The 22271-nt window shown below is 45.7% G+C and overlaps 1 protein-coding gene and 1 long non-coding RNA gene across 2 annotated transcripts in view; one reads left to right on the top strand and one right to left on the bottom strand.

Annotated features, from left to right (window-relative positions):
* Positions 1–22271, bottom strand: part of LOC149372209 (uncharacterized) — a 60460-nt gene that overhangs the window by 32096 nt on the left and 6093 nt on the right. The window contains exon 2 of the long non-coding RNA XR_016286975.1: positions 13167–13363. This is a non-coding gene — a long non-coding RNA (uncharacterized LOC149372209). The remainder of the gene's footprint in view (positions 1–13166; positions 13364–22271) is intronic.
* On the top strand, positions 6341–21699 carry LOC149372211 (cytochrome P450 2J4-like). Its single transcript, XM_089566611.1, has 9 exons — positions 6341–6376; positions 6911–7128; positions 7260–7378; positions 7776–7882; positions 10999–11300; positions 12770–12885; positions 13198–13456; positions 20443–20633; positions 21260–21699. Exons 1-9 carry the CDS (start codon positions 6359–6361, stop codon positions 21436–21438), a joined length of 1509 nt encoding a protein of 502 aa, XP_089422737.1. The 5' UTR covers positions 6341–6358; the 3' UTR covers positions 21439–21699.

Below are 22271 nucleotides of genomic sequence, written 5' to 3' on the forward strand. Positions count from 1 at the left end.
GTGACTACGTCAGTGATCGCAAAATAAGAAAACTGGTTCCTGGAGCGGTACCAACCGTACTTGAAGGGTATCCTTCTTACCTGGCACCCGTTGCGAAGAAAGCACGTAGGACGCTAAAAGTCAGAGACAGTGCTCCTTCAAGGAAGCCAGCAAAGCGAAAGGCAGATCCAGAAGATTGCGAGAATGCGGTGTCAGAGTCGCCGGAAGGTGAATCCAAGCAGAAAGCCACTGTATGCACGCAAACAACAAACAACGATGGGCAGCGAGCAAGTCGATACGTTTTAATGATAGCTAGGCTTCGTTCACAGGTAGCGTACTACCGCTCCAATTGCTCAAAAGCACAGCAGCAACTAGAAGCAGAGAGAAAGGTGATCTCGTCATATCGTGACGACAAGCTCTACTCATCCATGAAAAATATTGCTTCAGACGCCGAGAAGGGAGAGAAAAAAGCTGTCTTCCTGCTTCACCAAGTTGAAGGATACCAGAAGAAATTGCAGTCTTATCCCGAAGAAGTAATCAGAGAGTGCGTCATAAGGCGCTTCCTTTCGCCAAAAGGTTATGATCATGCCACTCTGCTGACACTGCCGCACAAGTGTACACTACAGCGCTACGTCGGCCCTAGCTCAACTTCTTCTGGAATGAGTAGTGCCATGAAAGAAAGGCTGATTCACGAGGCGTCCCTTCTCAGCCACAGACAGCACATGGCTTCACTAATAATCGATGAAGCAGCAATAAAGCCAAAGTGCATATATGATCGGAAGTCTGACGTAATATTTGGGATCAAAGACAAGCCAGAAAACGGTGCTCCCCGTGCGAAGAACGAAACACTTGCTAACCGAGTCCTATGTTTCGTGCTCCACGGAGTGGCAAGCTCGTACAAGATCCCATGTTCTTACTACTTCACGAAGCAGCTCAGCGGGAGAGACTTGTACGCGTGGACGAAGGACGTCATCTCTGCAGCTGAGGAATGCGGCTTTGTAGTGATCCGTATTGTTACCGATAACTACTCAGCGAACAGAACGATGTTTAAGCTCATGGGGAGTGGTTCCTTGTCAACTGTAGTGAAACATCCTCAGGACGAAGAACGAGTAATTTTTTTAAGCTTCGATCCTTGCCATGTTTTCAAGAATGTCCGCAGCCAATTCTTGGAACGGGAGCTCACAGATGGCACTGGCGTCATCAGTGGCACATTTGTTCAGAAGCTGTATGAGCACCAGAAGGAAATGACTATCAAGTTGGCCAGAAATCTGACAAGAAAACATGTGTATCCGTCGAACCTTGAGAAAATGAACATGCTACGCGCCGTGCAGGTGTTTTCGCCGCAAGTCACGGCCGCGCTGGAACATCTCCAGCAGAACTCGCGAGTCAGCTCAGTTCTCTTTGCTTTCAGGGACGCAACATCCACAATCAACTTCATGAAAGTAATGAAGAAGTGGTTTGACATTCACGACACGACATACAAAGGAAGCGACTGCAAAATGCCCATCTCTAAGGAAGACGATGACCGACTACTGTGGCTGCAAAATGAGTTTTGCAGCTACGTGACGAAGATTCAAGAATGTTCCATTGCCACTGGTGTTGGGAACCTCACAGAGGAAACATACCATGCCCTACTGTTTAGCACAAAGTCCACAGTGGAGGTAACCCAATTCCTTCTGAGAAGAGGCGTCAACTACGTTTTGACTAGAAAATTCAATAGTGATCCCATTGAGGCATTGTTCGGAAAACTGCGCTTTATGTGTGGAGGTAACGATGCGCTGGACGCAAGAGCCGTTACAGCAGCTTTGGACCACATTGTCAAGAAAAAAGCACTACCATCGAAAGAAGTCACTGTACAAAGTGAAGACGCTGAAGAAGCGGCCGCCTCTGTTCCTCCAGAAGTGGTTCAAGAACTGAAAGCTCTGCATGCACATCTTCCAGCTCCACCTGCGTCCGTTGCTTGTTCGGGCTTGGTGTATGTAGGTGGTTGTATTGCCAAGCTTATCAGTGATCTTGGGTGTGACGCCTGCGTCATGCTTGTGACAACAAACAACACTTGCAGTCCTCTGTATAAACTTCTGCGTAGTCAAGAAAATGGTGAACTTCACTACCCAAAGCCCGAGTTTCTAGCTCTCCTGGAAACGATTTCGTCATTTTTTGAAAAGGCGGTCAAGGATCTCCCACGATCAAAGGTTCTCAAAGCCTTGCAGTTAATCGTTGAGCCACATCTGGAAGATTCGCCCCTCCTATGCTGCCCGGAAGGTGTTGATAGAAGTCACACCAAACGCCTAGCACATCTGATTTCTGGACGTTTCTCCGAATTCTTCTCGTCAACTACTCGAAGAAATTGACAGACCAAAATGACAAGCCGTCTGGTTTTGTCCACAAGCCAACGCGAAAGCATTTCAGACTGTAACGGAGATCCCTCGGAACTGTGAGAACAGATGCACAGATACATTTAAACCTTTTCAAACGGCAAGTGCTATTATTTTCTTCCTAAATTTCCAAGTACCGACAGAGACAGTGCCAGCCTTGAGAGTGAAAATAAATGAAAGGTAAAAACGTAGCGCTATGAGACAAGGACACAGAAAGACAGACAACACACGCCGCTAGCGCCGTGTGTTGTCTGTCTTTCTGTGTCCTTGTCTCTTTGCGCTACGTTTTTCACCTTTCAATTATGAACCAACAAGCCCAAGCATATACTCTTCTGAAAATAAATGTTTCCTAACCCTGGTTTTGCACTGAAATATCTTGCCTCACTTTTATTCCTCTCAGTTGCAAATAATACAGCCCTACCCGCTAATACTATGCGCCATCACTGCATGCCAACCTCAGTGTTTTGAGATCCATCTACCAGTTCCATGCTTTGCGTGCCGATAGCGGTGGCTGCATAAGATATGGTTGTCAGGTTCTTGCTCAGTGCTCGGAGGAGCCGTTCGGCAACACGGGTATCAGAACCAGCGCGCGCCGAAGCTAAAGTGAGCTTTACCGAGGCTACCTCGAGGGTACATTTCAGCGGCTCCACTCGAGCTGAGAGGGTTGGCTCGCAGCGCCCCCGGAGAGCTGCGGCGATAGGTAGCAACTGCCCCTCATGCACAGGCCGTAAGAGAGAGCCAGAGAGCGCGCGCGTCAAGACCGGCCGTGAGGCAGCTTACAGCGAAGAAGTAACCAGTCAATACCATCGACATGGGTCAGAAGTGCTGCAAGGCAGATTTCCGACGGAGGTCTCAGCGGTCGGCTTTAGCCCGTTCATGAACACGGTGAAGACGATCATCTCCTGTTTCCCTAAACTTCTCACTGGGCGTATCTTCGACATCAACCGATCAACCGATTGGCCTCCCCTGTCTCAGCTGACCTCGGCAGGGTTGCCTTGTCTGCGTCAGTTTTTGCACGCGCACGCGCACATGAAGGAGCAAGCAAATTATTCGTAGGTCCACTTTGGGGAAAACGCATTTCCAAAAAAAGGAATCGCCCAGAAACCATCAATTCATTTAATTTTTACTCAAAGTGGTGCTTGAGAGTACAAACCTCTATATCTGATCTTATTTGTTCCATTCATCTTGCCAAATAAAGGCTCGAAATTTGTACTCAGAACATAACAAGCCTGCCACCAGAAGATATCTTCCACACTAATTACTGTCAAAGCAAACGGCAGCAACGCTGTACATCCGCAAGCGCGTGGACTGCAGGCAAGTCCAGCTGATGCAGCACCTTTGCCTTCTTGTACAATCGCCGGAGTCCTTATCTGGAGCAATGAGGGAACACTGTCGAAACGTGCTTGCTCGTCACGAAGAACCCGGCGCGGTAGGATTGCTTTGTACCCTGTACTGTCCTAACGACATCCGTCAGTCAAACTACGATCTCGTGCGAAGCTTCTGTCACCCATAAACTGCCACAACTTCGACCCTACTCTCCGTGGTGCTCCTGGAGTATATCAGAATCAAGAGTGTATCGTCAAAAACGCGACCGCTCACCACAAAACAATTCGAATTGAACTACTAACAAGGAAGAGGAATATCTCTCCTAGCAATGAAATTAGAGAGACTCGCTAGGTGCGCCACCTTGCGCATCGAAACCAAATTTTTCAGTAGGTTCATTTGACTTAAGTGTCCATGTGACTTAAGTGTTCATTTGACTTAAGGTTAAGTGTCCCCGAAATGTTTAATGCAGCTTTAGACAGAGCAAAGATGCACAACACAATACAAGGCGAGCACTGCTACTGAATCGTCTCTAGGGCAGCCATACGTAATTCCCACTGCCGCATACTATATCCCGCGAAAGTTGCGGATTACGACAGTATTTTGTGTTGTAAATATAGCCGCAGCATCGACGCCGGAGTGAGAGTAGGGGAAGCGGCAAACAACGAGCGGTGTCCAAGAGGCAATGTACCTGATTTTGTTTCGCCGTTCACAAAGTATGCGGACGACAGCGCTCTTCCGGCGGAATTGTTGGTCATCGCACTCGACTAGTCATGCAGCCTCTCCAACATGGACTCTTTAGCAGTGCAGTCGCTGATGGCTGCAAACTCCAGTGTACGTGGAGGCCTGGCACTTCAGTCTTACGTGCTCTCTTTTTCTTTAATCCAAGCCGCTATTTTCTTCACGTGTTGAGCAGTTCCCGCGCACCTTTCTTGGAAAATAACATTGAAATTTTACTAAAGAATACCGGGAGCGGCAGCAGCATTTTTGCGGAGGCGAAATGAAAAAACTACCGTTTGCTGTACTAAGTCAACCCACGATAAACTCCAAATAGCCTAATTTAACGCGCAGCCGACCACAGCGCACCTTATAGCGCACATGTCGCTTCAGAACCTTGAAACTTTACGTACCATTTAGAGCAGTTTCACTTCAAATGCGCGTACGATTAACTCCTGTCACCCGCTCTCTTTCATGCCTCAGGTATGTGCTCGATCCATAGGCACTAAGCCTACACATAAAATTCAACGGCCGTCACTTGTTATTAATATGGAAGAGGTCCAACGACCGGGGGGGGGGGGGGGGGAGGGGGAGAGAGATTTTTTTCTCTACGGCCACTGCTTTGGCTCGTGCTCCTCTAAACAGCTGTAAAGAGGCAACGAGCAACAAAAAAGAGATTAATAGACAGAGATCGCGGCAAGAACTAAGCACATGATGCCCTTGGTGCAAAATACGTGGCCAGCATATATACTGAAGGCGCTCCCAAGCATATCGTAACAAAAAGATGCGATTAAATTTAGTAAAATGTACTTTGTGTTCTATTTTGGGTGATCGCGCAGCTAGGCTTAATGTAAAGTTTTTAAGAGAAGCAAACGTTTTGTGTGCGGTAGTAGCCAACACTGGTCCATATTAAACAGCGCGAAAGAGACCAACACTGAACAAGCACAACAACACAGCGCTTGTGTTGTTGCGCTTGTTCAGAGTTGGTCTTTTTCGCGCTGTTTAATATGGATAACAACCAACTCGTCCCGCTTTCTGTTCTTCTAAAACTGGTTCAGAACCACCCGCACTTGGCAGCTGTAGAGCTCCCAAGATCGGAAAACAGCTGGAGGAGAATTTTCTCCCTGCAGAAGTTTCGTGACGTCATAGTGTCGTGTAACCACAAAACACAGCCGGACGCCAGACACACTCGCGCGGAACTCCCAAGATTGTAAAACAGCAGGAGGAGAATTTTCTCCATGCAGAAGTTTCGTGACGTCATGATACCGTGTAACCACAAAGCACAGCCGGACGCGAGACACACTCGCGCGAACGATAAACTCGTTACGAACATGCAGTCATCGCAGTGTGCCTGTCGGCGTACAACGTACATGTAGCTATATCGAGCAAACCGCATAGTATAAGCACAGAAGGCAGGCATGCAGGATGGCATGGGACTCAGCCTAAGAGAGTTGCTCCAAAAAGTGCACTTTAGTTTCGCTATAAGGGACATCATTTTCGTGTAGTTCTTAGCAACCCGAACTTTTTGCAGGCGTCATAACAGAATACCGGACGCAAAGAGGCTTCGTTCAACAACCCCTTATATGTCTCAGTTGTGTTGCCCTTGTTGAAGTCATTGTAACAGCAGCCCGAAGCATATTTATGAGTTTAGAGCAGTTTTCTGCAATTTTTACCCCTTGTTTTTGCACACACCAGTGCACATCTGTCGGAGCAACACCCCAGCTTTCGAGATTTAGTAGCCACACGGCTGCACCGGTGCGTAGTCACCGTCTTGTTTACTCCACGCGCGCTTAACGTGGACGCAATTACTGCGTTGCTCATGTCATTTTGAGCGGCTGGAATTCCTCAAATTTCGAACTACACTATAGTCTGACAGGCGCCAAACAACAAGGCATCCGTAGTCCAACCAGATTACTTTTCAAAAGAGCCTTTTAACGTGTGCCGTGGACAGTACCGTGGAGCGAATGCCGGACAACATGCAGGTATGATAACACCGTATCTGTTAACGTATATTTTTTGCCTGTTTCGGGAAACCAGTTTGTTTTCTCACCCTGATATGATACGAACACCAAGGCATTGTAGTATCACTAAGTAAATAACTTCTTTGTTAATACGCAGAGCATCGGGGAACGTCAAGGAAATTAAAAGTCAATATGCACTTCAGAAACTGTAGTAAGAAATGCCAACAAAAAATTGAAAAAAAAATTAGTTTTCACCTTTGTTGTTCTTTGGAGGGGATGAAAATATAAAAAGCTAATGATAATGAGATAAAAATAATAAAAGGTACTATCCAAGATTTAATCGGTACTGGTGACTGCGTACATTTTGCGCCAAACGGTGACGTGACTATTCACACTGGTGCCGACATTCCCGTTATGACTTTGTATTCCGTATTGGTAATTTATTTCGTAGAACATGTCTAAGAGGGCAGCTGGCTTGCAGTTAACCTTTGCAAAAGAGTAATAGTAACAAGTATAAGCCATTTGTTGCTATTTTCTTGTCGCCATTTTCGACAGGGCGGGTTCGCAACTGCGCTAGTAACACTTGCGGTTGGTATGGGAACAGCAGTGCTGTTGATCTATCTGTTGCTGCGACCTCGCCGCAACAACGGCAGCCGAGCGCCACTCCCTCCCGGGCCTTGGGGAGTTCCACTACTTGGCTACCTACCATTTCTTCGGGGACAACACCATGTCGCCTTCAAGCGTATTGCCGAAAAGTATGGTCCAGTGTTCAGGTACATAAATTCACCGACGTTTTACTCCGAACACGTATGAACCGATAAATCCAACAAATCAAGTTCGAGTATACCAATCAACAAAAATAACGCGAATCGTGGATGTGAAATGCATGTTGTCTTGCTTTCAGAGTGAAACTAGGCGCCATGAATGTTGCCGTACTGAACGACTTCGAGAGCATCTCCGAAGGCTACTCGAAACTTCTGCACCGGCCGAAGGCGTTGTTCTTCGATCATGCTGGCGTCACAGGTGATTGTGAAGCCGTTTGCAGCTGAACATTTAGTGGTGCACGAAATGTGTGGAGCATGGAGCGGAGTCAAGCTTAAACGCCTAAATGAAGGGAGAACGCCCTAGCGCTCCCGAATGAACCCGCGGCAGCGACAGAGTTCAGCGTTTGCAGCATCAGATATTTAAGTAACTAACCGTTTATGAACGAATATCATGGTTTTGCAAGCAAACTTCATGACATTGCCCAGCTGGAACACTGCATTTAGTGCTTGCGTACTTCGCTCATGATAGGTCCCTATACCAAATCGATCGTACCCCTGTTTACGGCTTAAGTTGATGTTAACCACTCAGTACGACAGTGCTATTACAGGTAGTTATTACAAAAACTGTTCTTACCACTGCCAATGTATTCTCGCAGGTGTGGCTACTCTCAACGGACGGCCATGGGTCGAGAACAGAAAATTTTGTGCCCGTTCCCTTCATTCTGGCTCATATGGTGGGAAGACCATGGAACAGCAGGTTCAGGTATACACCCGTAAATACGTTGTTCTCATACGCTGCGTTTTAGCCCGCTGCATCGATCCTTTCTTAAAGCGTTATGACCGCTGTGTATGCTTATTACGTAAACACTTTATAATCAAACAAAAAGTCCGATGTCGTACTAATGTATAATCAGACATCTATATACATGATGCATTAGAAAATGATGATATATTTATGCATGACAAATGAGCATAAAATTGAAAACAACTTTATTCTACTGATGACAACGATCTCACATAGCAGGGGACGGCGGTGAGAGGTCCACACCTGAGCGGGAGCTTGCGTCCGTCACGACGCATGGCTAAGGTTCAATGGGATTAAATTGTCCGCTTCTCAGAATGGTTTAATTTTGGAAGCTTGCTAAAGCCATGCTGGTCGAAAAAAAGGGCAACCACGTTGGTTGCTCCTCCTATACTCAGCGATGAGTTCTAAAAAAAGCGGAAGCCGGGACATTTGATCCTATTGAATAGGGTAATCGGCCACGCAGGATAATTATTCGGAGTTTCTAACAATGGTCGTAGCGTCTAGATCCGTGTTCCCCCGGTAAAAAGGCTAACCCATGATTCTCGTTGGAGCACTATGATCTGCTTTCGTGTTTTCTTGTGTTTTTCTGACAAATTGCAGCTTTGCGTTAGTGAGGATGTTTTCATGCGGCCCTGCATCGTTCACCGTGTTCGTTTTGTTTTGATCGGTGCTGAAGATTAGTTGCCTGGCTTCTAAAAAACCGCAGTACGCTTAAGTGAGAATCCTGCTTTCAGCAGAAGACATACCTTGCTATAGCCTGGCGCCAAATACAAACACATTTGGCAAACCTACATATATGCAGTCAAATGCATCCTGCTCAATACTCTGAAACGTGTGTGACGAAAGTCCCGGACATTTCCATGTTCCGTGGGGTTGTGCGAACAAGCATGAACCTTTAAAGACGTCTTACGAGCAGTGTGAGGCTCAACTGACTAGCGTATCCTTGGAAGAACAGCTTAAGCTCATCTACTAGGTTCACGAATCAGCTCGGACCACTGGACTTCTGGAATGAGGACCCCACCCATCTGATCGCTAAGCAACTCTCAAGGCCAGTTTCTCAATGAAGTTTATCTTCTTTCTCTTATCACAGTGCTGGGGAAGCTACGAGCGCTAGGTGATGGTTTCCTTCAGTGTTGTACTTTCACGCGATTGCCAGCCAATTCTACCGGACCGGAGGCCATCTGTGTTTCACGTTTCCGCTCCAGTGCGAGCGAGCTACGAGACGCAGTATAATAACTTATGAATGAAAAGTAAAAACGATCATATTTATGCAATGCCTTATACCTCAAAGCACCGCGAATGTTCTCAGCTGCACTGCCACTTCTCGGTCTGCTGGTAGCCTGTTTCTACTGTATTGCTCAAGCGATTGTATTGTTTCCAAGGTTAGTGAAGCATGCTGCCATAACGTTAAGATTTCCATAACTTCTGTAACGTTACTTAAAAAATTCAGGGGGCACTTTGTTGACCTCTAAGTGCGGTGAGGCGAAAGCCTTAAGCGCAGTGTTGCTGCTCTTGTCACTGATTTGTGGTTAAGATGTTAAGCTTCGCCTCTAAGAGTGGAACGCGACAGCGTCTTGCAACGCTGCCAGGGAGTCCACACAACGCCATCGCCCGTTCGGTTCTACGCCTTGCTCGTCGGTAAATTGGTTTTTCAGGAAAGGAAATTTATCTGTCTCGCATACCTCGGTGGACACCTGAACCTCACCGTAACGGGAAGGAACGAAGATGGGAGTGAACGAAGACACCCTATTCACTAGACTCGCTTTGTTCATTGCAAACCATCGAGCTGGCATGGCGGAGTGGTAGCATGCTCGTCTCGCACTCCGGAGGCCGGGGTTCGATTCCCGAACTCGACTAATTTCTTACTCGGTTTTATTTATTTATCTGGCCTGATTAGAAAGGTTAATTAGGCTGAATAACTAAACTCATTCCCACTTCCTTGGAGCATCACTATACGATCCCTTTAATTGGTTGCATGGTTACTAGCCAACGTACAATTGGCCCCGTTTGAAATGCGCGTACTGTGACGTCACGACCGTAACTGACGTTCCGAGCGCTCCCCACGTGCACGGCTGCTATAGTCGGATACAACTTAAGTCTGCAGTGAAGCTCCGCCCACATTCAGCCTCCGCGCACAGAATTCCTCCACGACAAAAAAGTAGTCCGCTGGTTAAACGTTTCTTGTTACCGGAACAAAGAGCTTATCAAAAGAAAAAGATTATGAGCTCTAGAATTTTGATACGTGACTTGTCTGATATAGTCAAACATTAAAAAGCTGATTTTGTTACCTGTTGCGATTGACCAGCGGAGTAATACAGGACGCCGCGGACCACGGCCCAGTGTTAGCAACCGCTGTTTTTTCAAGTTGTATCCTACTATACATGTTCCCACTCGATCTCTCTCTCGATTAGATAGTTGCCCTGCTAGACGACAGGGGGCGCTACATACCGGCGTGGTTGCATTAATGGCGGCAAATAAATCGATCTGTACCAAGACAAGTGAAAAAAAAAGCACTCCTGATTAAACGTCCGTTGGTTTTGATGCATCTGCAGGAGATTCAATAATAAACGAACTCAGAGTACCGCACACCTGGCTCATGCACGTTTCTGCTATATTTGTTTATGCCTAGACAGCCGGGTGGCGTTGAGAGCGTCAACAGAATGTCGGAAATCCAGCCGCACGGGATAAAATAACAAGCTTAATGTTATATTTTTTTTTTGCTCTTGATTCTTTTCTGAACCCGAAGGTACCAGCCCCCGATTGCGCTTCAGGAACTGGCTTGGTGTCGAGCAGGATCCAGTTCGATTGCGATTGAATTAGCCGAGTAAACACCAGATCGGCATTGAGTTTGTTACCAATCGCCTAAATCACAATCTAAAGTGCCCGTGTGAGAATGGTATTACATTGTTTTAGTTGCTGTACTACGGGATGATGCGGGACATAATACGCCATGCGAAAGTTAGCGAACCTCTCCAAAGACTATATCATGGAAGGGCAAACAAACGTATGCCGTGCTTAAAACACCTTTTCTGTGAATACGGTGCAAAACGTTTACTCTGCCTCTGCAATAACAGGATGAGTCCATTTACTTGACCGAAAAAATCGCCGAAGCGAAGGGTGCACCCATCAACGTGGCTGATCTCGTCCTGCCCAGCGTGTCCAACAACGTGACGGCGCTCGCGCTGGGATCGCGGTACGACTTCGAAGACGAGAGGCGGGCCTTCTTGGACATCCTTCTCCAGAGGATTTTCCGGTGTTTGGCCGAGGGGTCCCTGACCGCCGTCATGCCCATCGGCCTGAGGGCAATCACCACGCTTTTCTTCACCAAGTTTGGCCAATTAAGAAGGATCACGGATGAGGCGGAAAAATTCTTCAGGTACCGCTTCAGCTAGAGCGATAACACATACCTTTGGATAGGGCTAGTTTTGACATATCCCGAAAATAAATCAATTTTGCATAAGGAAGGGAGACAGGGAATGCGCACAATATGCACAGGATATGCACTAAATTAACTTTCTCTAGCGAACTTGGAGACACTGCGCGCTCGCACACAAAATACTAGAATTACACATGAAAAGACAGGAGTCTCATAAGAATTCAAGTAGAGTTTTACTTACGCTCACATGACATAAGTACATTTCATTCTGCACTCTCAAGTGCCTCGTCGTTGACCACAGGTACCACATTTGCCGCCTTCTCAGAAAGAACGATAGATAATGGAAGCGCTTGAAATTCACTGGGCGGGCGCCATGTCTCAGCGCTCATTCGACAATGTTGTTTGCAGATTGACTACCTGCGCGAGCGCATGCCACGTATGAGGTCTTAGGTTGTATTCTCAGATGTCTTGGAGCAAAACTCGCCGTTTACAAACGTTTGAAACGAGCCGTGAGCCGTTGTAGCACTCAATGGTACCCATAAAATATGTCCTCATGCAAAACTGGCAGGTGGCGATTAAATTAATCATTTGGACAACCTGGATAGCACAAGTCCTTATGGTGGCAGCATCTGCCATCACGTGGCAGTGGCGCACCATTTAACAGCTTCATCACTGCGCCAGGACTAGTATGAGGACTCCCAGGAATCTATGATTGATAAGTACAGAAAGAGCAATTCTGCATATATGGACATTAACCCATTAGCTATCGCGTTAGGCGGAGCTCGGTCCGCGGTATGGCGGTGACTGCCTTCATGAAGTTAGAGCGCAGATCAGAAAGGGTGCGGTGGCTTCTCGGCGCAGGCTACGTAGAGCCATGCAGTGCTATAACAGCCAGCTGGGTGGCATTGGGTAACATCACGCCACAGCGCACGGCGACTGTTCGCAATGTGAGCGGCGGGCTTACGCCTACTCGCACGTAAGCTGTCTTAAGTGTGTCTGCCATTTTTTTTTTTCAATAACGATGTTGCTCTTGAAGCTCTATAGCTTCCCTTTGTGGCCGTATGGCTGCGCTTGGAGGGCAATTTTAAGTATTTACTCCCTTGTTACAAATTACTTCACCTTGGGGATTCCCCTAATTCGACCAAAGCATGTAATATTTCTGGTCACGTTGTGTTCAGATCAATTTTTTTTTTACACAGTTTCGGGAAGTGGGCTGACAGATGCTTTTAATTTAATGTTCTGCGACCAGAACTGTGTGTTCCGAGTGAATTCGCCCGTTGCCTAAGCAGACTGCATAGTGTGGAGACACCACTTTGATGAAATTTCATTAACGGCTGGCGAGAGGTCAATCGTTCCAAACGAAGATATTTTACATTTCACAATCCCGCCATCAGTTTCCTTTCTTAAATGGCTTACTTAACAGCCATGAAACCCGTGCAGTGAAGAAAATGCGACTACCTTCATTACAGTCAGGAAGGGTCATCCAGTCAAACCACCGGAAAAGAAGAGAAGAATATCACCTTCATAGAAGACTACAAGCAGATGATCTCCAACCAAAAGGACTACTTCAACAGCTGTTTTAAAGGTAAAATGCACTCTGCATAATACAATTTTTGGCGCCGAAACAAATAGCTTATAGGCCGTCCAGGAGATGTTTAGTACATCGCCCAAACATTGCATTTTAAACGAAACAGTGAGTAGATATGTACCACCTATTCAACTGTCTATATAGACGCTATAAAGTGTCTATGAACTGTCGATTAGTGTCTCTGTGCTGTTTTTTGTAAGGTGCATCTCCCTATTGGGTGACGCCATTGCAGCCTCTGAGCGGGCTGGACGCCAAACGGGGTGAAAATAAAAGCTTACCTTTCTCCCTCTCTCTCGCTCGTTCGTCCAGAGGCGCACCTGATGGGCAACGCGCTGACTCTTCTAGGCGGGGGCTCCATGTTGACCTACTATACCGTCGTGTGGCACCTCCTCAACCTGGCAGACAAGGAGGACACCGTACAGCGAAGGATTCGAGCCGAGGTGGATCGTGTGGTGGGCAGAAACCGGACCCCGAGCTGGGAAGACAGACACGCCATGCCTTACACCATGGCCACCATCTGGGAGCTGTACCGCTGGAGGACTCCAGCATTAATGGGGCTCCCCAGGGAGTGAGTATGCGGTACGCAGTAACAAGTGTATAAATGAAATGAAATTTAAGCGCACACGAAAAACGCACACAAGAGGAGGATACACACAGGACAGGCGCTAACTTCAACTGATTTATTCGCAGGTAAGAGAGCGAAAATATATACATAAAACGAGACATGCGTAGTAAAGAAACAGATCGTCATATCACAATGCGTGCTCAAGGTATCTGTATTCTGCCTGCAAAAGATTAACTGATGTGTCACTCACACAGTCATGCACCTCTTCCTGATGTGAAATGCTTCTAATAAAAGAATTATTAGAAGCATTAAAAAAGCAAAGATTAACATGTGTCACGCACACAGTCATGCCCCCTCTTCCTGATGTGAAATGCTTCTAATAAAAGAATTATTAGAAGCATTAAAAAAGAAAAGATTAACTGATGTGTCACGCACACAGTCATGCCCCCTCTTCCTGATGTGAAATGCTTCTAATGAAAGAAATATTAGAAGCATTAAAAAAGAAAAGATTAACTGATGTGTCACGCACACAGTCATGCCCCCTCTTCCTGATGTGAAATGCTTCTAATAAAAGAATTATTAGAAGCATTAAAAAAGAAAAGATTAACTGATGTGTCACGCACACAGTCATGCCCCCTCTTCCTGATGTGAAATGCTTCTAATAAAAGAATTATTAGAAGCATTTCACATCAGGAAGAGGGGGCATGACTGTGTGAGTGACACATCAGTTAATCTTTTGCAGGCAGAATACAGATACCTTGAGCCCGCATTGTGATATGACGATCTGTTTCTTTACTGCGCATGTCTCGTTTTATGTATATATTTTCGCTCTCTTACCTGCGAATAAATCAGATGAAGTTAGCTCCTGTCCTGTGTGTATCCTCCTCTTGTGTGCTTTTTTTCGTGTGCGCTTAAATTTCATTTCATTTATAAGCTATGCACCATCTAGCCCGAACAGAAGTTTTGTTAAAGTAACAAGTGGCAAGAGGGTTACGAGCATAACGGTTGAAAGAATAGCGGTTGATAGAGTCTTATGCAAAGAGAAAGGTATATTAAAGATGTATTGAGTTTTAGCAAGAAGAGAAAATTAAGTCTGAATTTTTCGTCGTATTTGGAATGCAGGAATTTTATGTTTCTTCATAAGGCTAGGTTGCAAGTCCGTTGCGCGATACTTATAAAAAATAAAGAATAGCTTTTTTTTGGAGCATTTCAAGTGCGTTACTGTTAAGTTTTGTATAGGAGTCCTCACCCGTGGAAGCATATTGAAACTTAAATGATGTGATTGACGGGTGAGAAAAACCATGACATTTAATGAAGCTTGCTTTAGTAAAAGAGGGCTGGCACTGGCTTGTTGGTACATCTTGTAGGAAATGATGTAACAGAGCTGAGACGATACAAACGGAATGAAATAGACACTTGCGCTGACTAGCAAACATCTTGCAAAATTTTTAGCGCGAAAAACACGGACAGAAAGAGTAGATGACACGAGCGCAAACAAATGGCTTATTGAGACGCAGCATATCAAGCATATCAGCATATGAGACGCAGCATATCAAGGAAACACGGCGAGGAAAAATAAGATGATGAATTCCTCACGGGTGTGTGACTGTCTGGTTTTCGCCTGTTTCATTTCATTTCCTTCGACATGTTTACTTCATGTGCAGCGTCACGTGTCACAATAAATCATTTGTTTGCTAGTCAGCGCAAATGTGTGTGTCTCTTTTCCTTTATCCCGTCTTTTATTTTATTTTTATTTATTTTTTTATTTTATTTTATTTATTATTACCCTCAGGTATAAACATTACAGAGGGGAGTGGGTTCTAATCAATAAACAAACAAAAAATATGCACAGCAGCAAGAACATACAAGTAATACTGTAAGTGGCAGTTAAGTTTGGTTAAGAAATGGTGTAAACAAAGTCCCATAACACTTAATTAATATAACACAATGAAATTCGCGATAACGTTTGAGTGTACACAGTGCTGAAATTAAATAATATATGAACACACAGGAAGAAAGGTAGGTTTATACAATGTTAAGAAAAACTCGCATGGTCTATATTGCGCACGGCAGACTGAAATAACCAAAGTTTATCGATTGTTGCAACGGAAGAGGGAAGGCGGTTCCAGTCTTTAGATGTACGGCGTATGAATTAATCGGAGAAACATTTAGTGTTGCATGAATTTATGCCAACCTTGTGAGCGTGGTCAATGCGTGATGATACATATGAAGGCGGAATGAGCAATTTACCGTGTAAGTCATCATGGTAAAATATCTTATGAAAGAGGCATAACCGTGCATGCTTTCGACGAAATGTGAGGGGTAGCAGACTGAGGTTAGATTTCATTGAGGATACACTAGCGGTGCGGTGATAATTAGAGAAGATGAAACGAGCTGCATTATTTTGAATCATTTCTAGCTGGTTAATGAGATCAGTAGTGCCCGGGTCCCAAACTGAAGATGCGTATTCAAGTTGCGAACGAACTAACGTTTTGTAAAAGAGAAGCTTGGTACTAGAAGGGGCCGAGCGAAAGTTCCGTTTTAAGTAGCCTAGCATGCGGTTAGCTTTGTTGACAATGAATTCGACATGACTGTTCCAGCTAAGGTTAGAAGCGATATGAATGCCAAGGTACTTGTATGACGCTACTGATTCGAGAGCTACATTGTTAAGGTGATATGTAGGTGAGTTGCTAGATGATCTTGATACGCGCAGGAATTTACACTTGTTAACGTTTAGCGTCATTTGCCATGCTTTTTGCACCAAGAGGAGATGTTGTTAATGTCAGTTTGAATTGCGCGTACGTCATCGTCAGTTATTATTTCGCGGAAAAGGACGCAGTCGTCTGCAAATAAGTGAATTGATGATGTAACAGAATCAGGCAGGTCATTAATGAATATTAAGAAGAGTAAGGGCCCAAGCACGGTACCTTGAGGAACGCCAGAAAGAACGGGGTGTAAATGTGAGTTAGTTCCATTAGTTGCTACAAGCTGCTGACGGTCTGTTAAAAAGCACTCTAGCCATTTTAGTACGTCAGTATCGAGCCCTATCATGCGCAATTTTAGTAGCAAAAGCCGGTGACAAACTTTATCAAAAGCCTTGGCGAAATCTAAAAATATGCAATCTGCAGTGGAACGATGATCAAGAATTGCATGCAATTTATGAGTAAAGAGAACAAGTTACGTTTCACATGAATATGACTTACGAAAACCGTGTTGTGCATGATGAAAAAACGAGTTTGACTCTAAGAAATTTGCTATATGTGAAAAAAGAACGTGTTCTAGGATCTTACAGGGGATGCTGGTGATTGAAATAGGCCGGTAGTTGTAAGGTGAGTGCTTGTTTCCAGATTTATGTACTGGAATCACCTTCCCTATCTTCCAGTCTGCCGGCATCGCGCTATTTTCCAGAGACTGCTGAAATAATTTAGAAAGAATAATGGAGGAATATATCTTAGTGCTTTTCAGAAATTTTGAGTTAATGCAGTCGATGCCGGCGGCTGAAAATGGTTTCAGGCCGTCAATGATTTTGGCGATTCCATCCGGGTTGACTATAACAGGATACATTGGCAGATAATTATGGGCGCAACAATAAGGTAAGTCGTTTGGCAGGGATTTCGTGAAGTAGCTGGAGAAGACATCATTTAATACAGTGGAGCATTCATCGTCAGGAACAGGTTCGTCATTAGCGCTTGTTAAAATAATTTTAGCCGCCGCGGTGGCTCAGTGGCTATGGTGCTCGGCTGCTGACCCAAAGGACGCGGGTTCGATCCCGGCCGCGGCGGCTGGAATTTCTTTGGAGGAGAAATTCTAGAGGCCCGTGTACTGCGCGATGTCAGTGCACGTTAAAGAACCCCAGGTGGTCGAAATTTCCGGAGCCCTCCACTACGGCGTCTCTCATAGCCTTAGTCGCTTTGGGACGTTAAACCCCATAAACCAAATCAAAATAATTTTAGACCGGTCTGTAGGATTGATAACTTTCCAGAACTTTTTAGGATTATCTACCAATATATCGGGTAAAGCCTTCGCAAGAAACATTTTGTTAGCATTTTTAACTGCTGAAATATAAGCGTCGTTTGCAGTACGATATAAAGACCAACGAAACTGACTACATGAGGTGTTAGCAAGTCGGTATAAGCGCTTCTTCCGGTTAGATAAGCGCCTAATGTATGAGTTATACCAAGGTGCCTTTGGATTATACGAGATATTTCGGATGGGAATAAATCGATTGATAAGCTCGGTAACCTTATTCTTGAAGAGTGTCCAGTTCGTTTCAACAGAGCGTTGCTCGAAGCCTTCTAGGCACTTCGTTAAAAAGAGGCTTAACTCACTGTTGATTTGGGTAAAATCTGCACGGTGATAATTGCGCAGTGTTTTAGTAGTCTTTACTCTCTTTTGTTTGGGTATGTTAATAGTAAAATTCAATGCAAGATTGTCACAGCCCTGGCAGGTATATTATTTCTGAACATAATTCAGGGCTCGAGCACAGGACTAAATCTAATATATTAGCGCTGTTAACATTCTTTTCGTCAAATTGCTTTAGTTCATGCCGTAGAAGAGAAAGGTTTTGAAATAAAGATGCACATATATTAAAAACACGCCTATTCCTGTTACGTTGATTAGTTACAGTGATGCCAAGGTGTTTATACTCAGGCTGCCGCTCGCCTTAAACAGTTATGCTCGCAGACTTCGAGGCACTAGTGACTATGACGAACCGTGCTCGTTTAGCGCATCTGCGCTGTCGTTTGTGCACTGTAGTAATGCAATATATTACCAACTAGCGTCGCCCTGATGCTACTCGGGGACCATATTAGCTGTTAGAACCTCCGTTCTAGCAGTAAGCTGCTTTCAGCAAGCTTCGGCAAAGAAAATACCTGTATAAGGGAACAGTATTGGGTAATCAGAGTGCTGTTTACTGCTCAATTTTTTTCTTCGGTTCTGCTTATGCTCCAAATATGATTTTTGGATGTCCGCAGTCGTGTGCCTTCAAACAAATGTTCGTTTCCCACAATGAGGTGGCGGGAAGCATCTTCATTGCAAGTGAGAAGAGGAACAGTCATAGAGGAAAATAATATTGTACTTTGTAGTAGAAAAATGTCACAAAATTTGGCAATTGGCAGATAGCAGCGTCAAATTTGAAATTCTGAAGGACCTGCAAAATTTGGTAGTTGGTCCACCTCCAGAGAAGTTGCCACTTCTCCCATCTAAAAAATTCGGCATAGGCCCACCTCTAAAATTGCTCTAAACTTTGGTACTTGTCCCACCAGCAAAAATTTGGCACTTGGCTCACCTTCGAAATTTGGTGGTTGGGCCACCCGCCCAAAAGTTGCCAGGCCCAACCTCGAAATTTAGGAGCTGCTCCCCCTCGAAAACATTTCCCACATGGCCCACCCCCGAAATTTGGCACTTGGCCCACTGCTCAAAGTTTTTGTGTTGGCCAGCCTGCAAAAAATTTGTCATTAGATCCACCCCCGAAATTTGACAGTTGGACCGCCCCCAAAAATTGCCCTCTTTCTGGTCAGGGCTGCCTCCCACTGCTTGTATCATGTATGGGATGTTAGGTGGGATGGTTTTCTCACGCAACTCCACGAAAAGGGGAACAGTATGCTGCACAAAATGCTCACGGCCACATTGATGACAGAGATTTGGAAGCCGTGACAATAAGTTTCGAGTTTTCGCTTTTCCAGCCGTGGTCAAGAAAGCTTTTATTTTTGGTTTTCGCTGCCTTACTACCTTGAGGATAAACGTTCAGCATTTTATGCAGACAGCGCGAATAGATTCCCTAGATAACAACACTGCGTACAAAACCGCACTTGAGGGGTTCATCAGAGGCGATCTTTGTATGTACAGCCATGGCAAGCCCTTGATATTAATGAACGCCCAAAAAGAGCCGCATGCGAGGACAGCGCTAAAAATAAGTTACTGTTGTTGAGCATTTTTCTTCTAGGCATCAGCGCGGCAATAGATACGTTGCCCCTCGTGAGCTATGACTCATAATTTGTACTTTATGTCAAGGCTGGCTTACAGAATGTAGGAGCAAATGTTTTATATAAATGTCGGTATTTCAGGCTTCAGTTCACGCTACTAACTGCCTTCGAAGTTCGCAGCCTTATGGAAGCTTATGCAAAGGGCACTTGCTACGCATTAGCTTGCAATGAATTCGACAACAGCGTTGCTAAGAAGTGGCTCCAAGTTGGTACGCACCGAATCACAAGGAGGAAAGCAAAAATTTTTATGCAAGACAACGTACGAGAGATAAATTTTATCCACTTATGAACACTCAATATCCTCCCGAGGTGACCAAAGAGAGACTCCTTGAAAATACTGCAGCTTTTTATTCTTTTCGAAGGCGAACAGTACCCTTGTCACGTATTCTCTGTTCCCTTTGAGCACAAGTTCGTATCCTCTCTCGTACGTGCTTTGGTCTGCGCTAGCACGTGCTTCTAGTGTCCGCGTTTCTCTCCTCGACTGTGATTGTTTATGTATGTCTTCTTCGATCGTGGTGTGCGAAAAATATCGGTAGATATGCTCGTATCAGCGCTAGCATCCTCTTTCTTTACAACTGCCAGATCAACCTCACCTGGAACGCACGACACGCTAGGACATCGCTGGGTGCTTGCAAGTGATTCAATGAAGCAAGTGCACAAAGTTTTCTTTCAGTGCACACCTTTTTTTGTGTTGTTCCTTGTGAACGCATAAGACAAATCACCGAACAGCGCGGATCTATTCCTGCAGTGTGATAGTCTTGGCACAGCACTGATTGTACTGCTAATTTTTAGTTTACTTTAAGCATGATCACATCAGAACTGAGCTGCTCAGAGAACACTATGCTGAATTTTAATAGCTAAACAACAGATCATATTTTCCGTAAGCGCAGCATATTTTCGCTCTGCTTTTCAGCATGAGCTATACAATGTTCAAAAAGAAATCGGTTGTTGCACTAATAAAATCTAGGTAAATTTAGTGCTTACACTTCAGTTCTCAACCCGCAGGGCACAACAAGACGTTATGGTGTACGGCTACCTGATCGCCGCTGGCACAGTCGTAATGTCTAACATATGGGCGACACACATGGACCCAAAACTTTGGGAAGAGCCCGAGAAATTCCACCCGGAGAGGTTCCTGGAAGACGGAACTTCAACACTGGTCGAGAAACCCTCGTACCTAATTCCTTTTTCTATAGGTAAGCTCACGCCTCTCCGAAACCTTCCATTAGAGTAGCCGCAGTAGCTTAAGATAGAAAATGCCTTGTTTAAACTATACCTACTCATTTGCCGCGATCTGCTAACCGCTTGAGCTGCACGATGCCAGTGCACGTTAAAGATCCCGAGGGGGTCGAAATTATTTCGGAACCCTCCTCTACGGTATTTTTTTCGCCCTATCTGCTTTCGCTTCTTCTTTTATTCGTTCCTGTACGCCGCGGTTGAGGTGACCACCGAGGTGTGAGACAGTTACTTCACCATTCCCTTCCCCAAAAACCCGTGCATTCAAAATCGCCCGAGTAAACTTACGGTGAAAACTATACTGCTTCAGCCCCCCGACCATGCAGCTCAGTAGCGCGAACGGGACGCGATGAATTTTGTAGTTAAAGCACCCGCTGCTGTCACGCATAAAATTGGCCCCTGCCCTATCCCCTGACTGCCTTATCTGTTCCGCATGCTTCAGTGTGAGGCTCATGACTAGCTTACGTAACGAAGAACGAACTAACAAACAGCGGAAAAACACGTGATTCACCCCGACTCCGCTCAAGCGTAACGTGCAGTACCCATATTCAAGCCATACTCTCCTGCTGCTCGCCTTTGTTTTCAGGAAAACGCATGTGTCCTGCGGAACCCATGTCCAACGTGCAAGTGTTCGTGTATATTGCAACCATCGTCCAACGCTTCACCATCCTGCCGGAAGAGGGAAAAGCCGTCGACCTGGACTTCGACAGCGACGGCATCTGCGTTCCCAGACCGCAGAATCTGCGCTTCGTAGCCAGACAGTGAAGAAAAATGCGGATATCTGCCCTAGTCAGGCATCGTGCACATACGGGTCATCTGCCTCCAGATATTAATAGCCCCCAGACATTAATAGTATGTTGGTCTCTCGGACTCGGCTTTAAGAGTTCGCCGTTCCAGCAAGCTTTAGAATGATAGTTGTATGCGAAGTTGACAGCAGACGCCGTTTGCTCTCCGTAACGCACAAAACCGTGGTTATGAACATCGGACGCCACGGCAACAGCTACAGAATTCCTTCGTCAACTTCCACCAGAAGCGCACCTTTTTCTCTCAGAATAGCCCTCCCACTGCCCGGCATGAACAATATCCAACCCACACTATATATCTCCGCGTGAAAATGTCCAAAGTCCTCCCCCCCCCCCCTCCCCCCCCCCCCCCACCTCCCCTTTCACCGTGGCTACCACCTGTACCCCCCGCCCCCCTTTACCTGCTGATGTAAAGCTGCTCTGCCCAGCTCTAGCCTTGGCGATCGGCAATGGCTGATCACGCGGGCCCGCGCGATAGCAGAAGCTATCGGATTCCTGTAGGGAAGGCCCCGACCAGTAGGACTGGTCTCCCAGTAACCCTTTCTAAACAAAGTTTTTCACCACGCTACCGCCACCCTGCCCTTACGGGCTGATTCAAGCACACCTCCTGTCCCTTTAAAATAAATGCTTTCAACACAACCCACAACCCACCACCCTGCTTTAAGAAGAGTGAGGGCTACCGGCAGAGGTGCCGCGTTTCCGCCCGGGCCAGATACTGCTTCATTAGAAACAAGACTCGCACAAAGCCGGCGGCCTTTGTGGACTAAAGCAGAAACGGTGGAAGCCTGCGTCGGA

Source organism: Amblyomma mixtum, chromosome 1 (assembly GCF_055824585.1).
Source record: "Amblyomma mixtum isolate Tamu chromosome 1, ASM5582458v1, whole genome shotgun sequence".
Classification (NCBI taxonomy): domain Eukaryota; kingdom Metazoa; phylum Arthropoda; class Arachnida; order Ixodida; family Ixodidae; genus Amblyomma; species Amblyomma mixtum.

What these genes read in the sequence shown, in the direction of transcription:
- LOC149372211 (XM_089566611.1), top strand. An exon ending in AAGTATGGTCCAGTGTTCAG is followed by an intron (nt 7,129 to 7,259) that starts GTACATAAATTC and finishes TCTTGCTTTCAG; the next exon opens with AGTGAAACTAGGCGCCATGA. An exon ending in CGATCATGCTGGCGTCACAG is followed by an intron (nt 7,379 to 7,775) that starts GTGATTGTGAAG and finishes GTATTCTCGCAG; the next exon opens with GTGTGGCTACTCTCAACGGA.